The sequence below is a fragment of the Rhagoletis zephyria genome, unplaced genomic scaffold (genome assembly GCF_001687245.7).
Source record: "Rhagoletis zephyria isolate East Lansing unplaced genomic scaffold, Rhagoletis_zephyria_1.1 Rzeph_scaffold_38882, whole genome shotgun sequence".
Taxonomy (NCBI): domain Eukaryota; kingdom Metazoa; phylum Arthropoda; class Insecta; order Diptera; family Tephritidae; genus Rhagoletis; species Rhagoletis zephyria.
The window spans coordinates 1-2,083 of record NW_016195937.1 but is presented as its reverse complement, the minus strand read 5'-3'; the positions used below and the strand labels follow the sequence as shown (position 1 = coordinate 2,083).

General features: G+C 39.1%; 1 protein-coding gene across 1 annotated transcript; it reads right to left on the bottom strand.

Moving 5' to 3' along the window:
* Positions 1-1,433: 1,433 nt before the first annotated feature.
* LOC108354752 (dynein intermediate chain 1, axonemal-like) lies at positions 1,434-2,073 on the bottom strand. The gene is made up of 4 exons (XM_017605926.1): positions 2,038-2,073; positions 1,764-1,841; positions 1,620-1,685; positions 1,434-1,556 (listed from the first exon to the last, which is right to left on the bottom strand). The coding sequence occupies exons 2-4, from the start codon at positions 1,831-1,833 to the stop codon at positions 1,435-1,437; spliced, it is 258 nt and encodes an 85-aa protein (XP_017461415.1). The 5' UTR covers positions 1,834-1,841; positions 2,038-2,073; the 3' UTR covers position 1,434.
* Between the last annotated feature and the right edge of the window lie 10 nt (positions 2,074-2,083).

Here is a 2,083-nt window from a genome sequence, read left to right as displayed (position 1 = left end):
CCCTTTCATGTGACTTCTTTAATCTGATGTTGGAGAAGATAATAAGAGTTGCAGAACTGAACCGCTCAGGAACAATTTACTAAAAGTTGGATAAGGAAGCAAAGCGGATGGGTCTGGTGGTAAACGAGGACAAAACGAAGTATCTCCTGTCAACAAACAAACAGTCACTATTGACAGTTATAATATCGAGAAAGTAGAGAATTTCGGGAACCAGCATTAACACCGATAATAATTTCAGCATAGAAATCCAACGCAGAATCACTCTTGCCAACAAGTACTACTTTGGACTGAGTAGGCAATTCAGGAGTAAAGTGGTATATGAGCCGATTAGGTGGCTCTTGGAGTATTCAATAAAAAAAATTTGCGGAAGATTTACGGTCCTTTACGCATTGGCGACGGCGACTGCCACAGACGATGGAACGATGAGCTGTATGAGCTTTACAACGACATGGACATAGTGCAGCGAATTAAAATACAGCGGCTCCGCTGGTTTGGCCATGTCGTTCGAATGGACACCGACGCTTCAGCTCTGAAAATACTCCACTCGGAACCCGCTAGTGGTAGCAAAGGAAGAGGGAGGCCCCCACTGCGTTGGAAAGACCAGGTGGAGAAGGACTTGGCTTCACTTGGCATTTCCAATTGGCGCCAGTTAGCGCAGAAAAGAAACGACTGGCGTGCTTTGTTGAAATCGGCCAAAATCGCTTAGGCGGTTAGAGCGCCAAATAAGAAGAAGAAGATACATTTTCAGTACACAAATTACCTGTGAGATAAAGTGAGTTAATTCTCCACTGTGAACACGGTTCTTAGGGATGCCACACAGTTCTTTCTCCATTAGCTAATTTATAGTGAGAAGAGTTTGCTTTAAATGATTTTAAAATTTCAATTACCAACAGGAGCCAGAGAGAGGAGATAGTACGCTTCTTTGAGGAACGCCCGGGTGTTTTTTTCGCACGAATACTGTGCATATTGCCCGTTTGATACTCGGTTTCCAAGCATGCAGTAAATGTATGCTAATAAATATAAAACGCTGGTATTAGTTGTAAGGGTGACCTGCCCATTGCCTCAGTCCAGGCATTATAGAAGAAGGCTTCTTCAACGTCCAGAAAGTCAGTCAGGGAGCAGCATTTTTTTTTTAATAAATTCTCATTCCAGCTCCTCTGATACATCAGATTCGCTTTTCAGCAATAAAAAAGCGATACTATCCTATTTCAATAGATGACTGAATAACATAAAGAGGTAATAATCAGCTGATGAATTTGTTTATGTAGCTGAATAGTTTTAGATCTCGTCCCTAAACAAACTCCTGCTTTTCGTGGCTCGGCGCAAAAATTTAAAAAAAAAGTTCCGCACGTCATGCCGCCCGTAAACCACACGTGCAACCGCTTATAATAATAAATATTATCAAGCCGAGTAATTTAGACATGTTTATTTATTTCAAATACTACGTACCTCCCATGCGCATTCTGCATGTTTATTGTGAACGCCCACAGATAAGTACAGTGGTTTTTCGTAGTTTTCTCTCAAGTTGTATACTGCCACACTGCCATCGTACATCCCTACATATAAAACAAAGCTGAACAAATTAAAAAATTTAGAAAATCGACATGCGGTCAACGCACCGATTGCCACTAAAAACGGATAAGTCGGATGTATATCGCAACACATGACACCACTCTCGGTCGATACTGCAGAATTGAAAATAATTAAAAAAAAAAAAACTTTGTAAGCGCATATAAAATGTTTAATATAAATACGACAGGTACTTATATAATCTGGATAAGATGGATTCTTGACTGTGAAAAAGCAAATGGCGCCCTCATTTGGTTGTTTCATGAACTCATCTGTGGGAAAAAAGAAAACAAAAGTTGTCTTCTGTCAATCAATTCTAATGGCCTTATTCATAAAAAATTAAATAACTTTAAAGAGCTTTGTAAAGTGACATTTACATACAAATTTGCGATATATAAAGCAGTTAAGGTCTTCTAGTTATATTTTTTGTAAATTTGATTGTTAGTATTTTCTTTTCGTCATACATACGCGAACCATAACAAACTGCAAATAGATCGTAGTACTTCGGATTGAA

Coding starts and splice junctions, on each gene's coding strand:
- LOC108354752 (XM_017605926.1), bottom strand. CDS start 1,833: ATGAAACAACCAAATGAGGGCGCCATTTGCTTTTTCACAGTCAAGAAT. Junction 1,686..1,763: donor ATCTTATCCAGATTATATAA/GTACCTGTCGTA, acceptor TCAATTCTGCAG/TATCGACCGAGAGTGGTGTC. Junction 1,557..1,619: donor TCCGTTTTTAGTGGCAATCG/GTGCGTTGACCG, acceptor TTTTATATGTAG/GGATGTACGATGGCAGTGTG.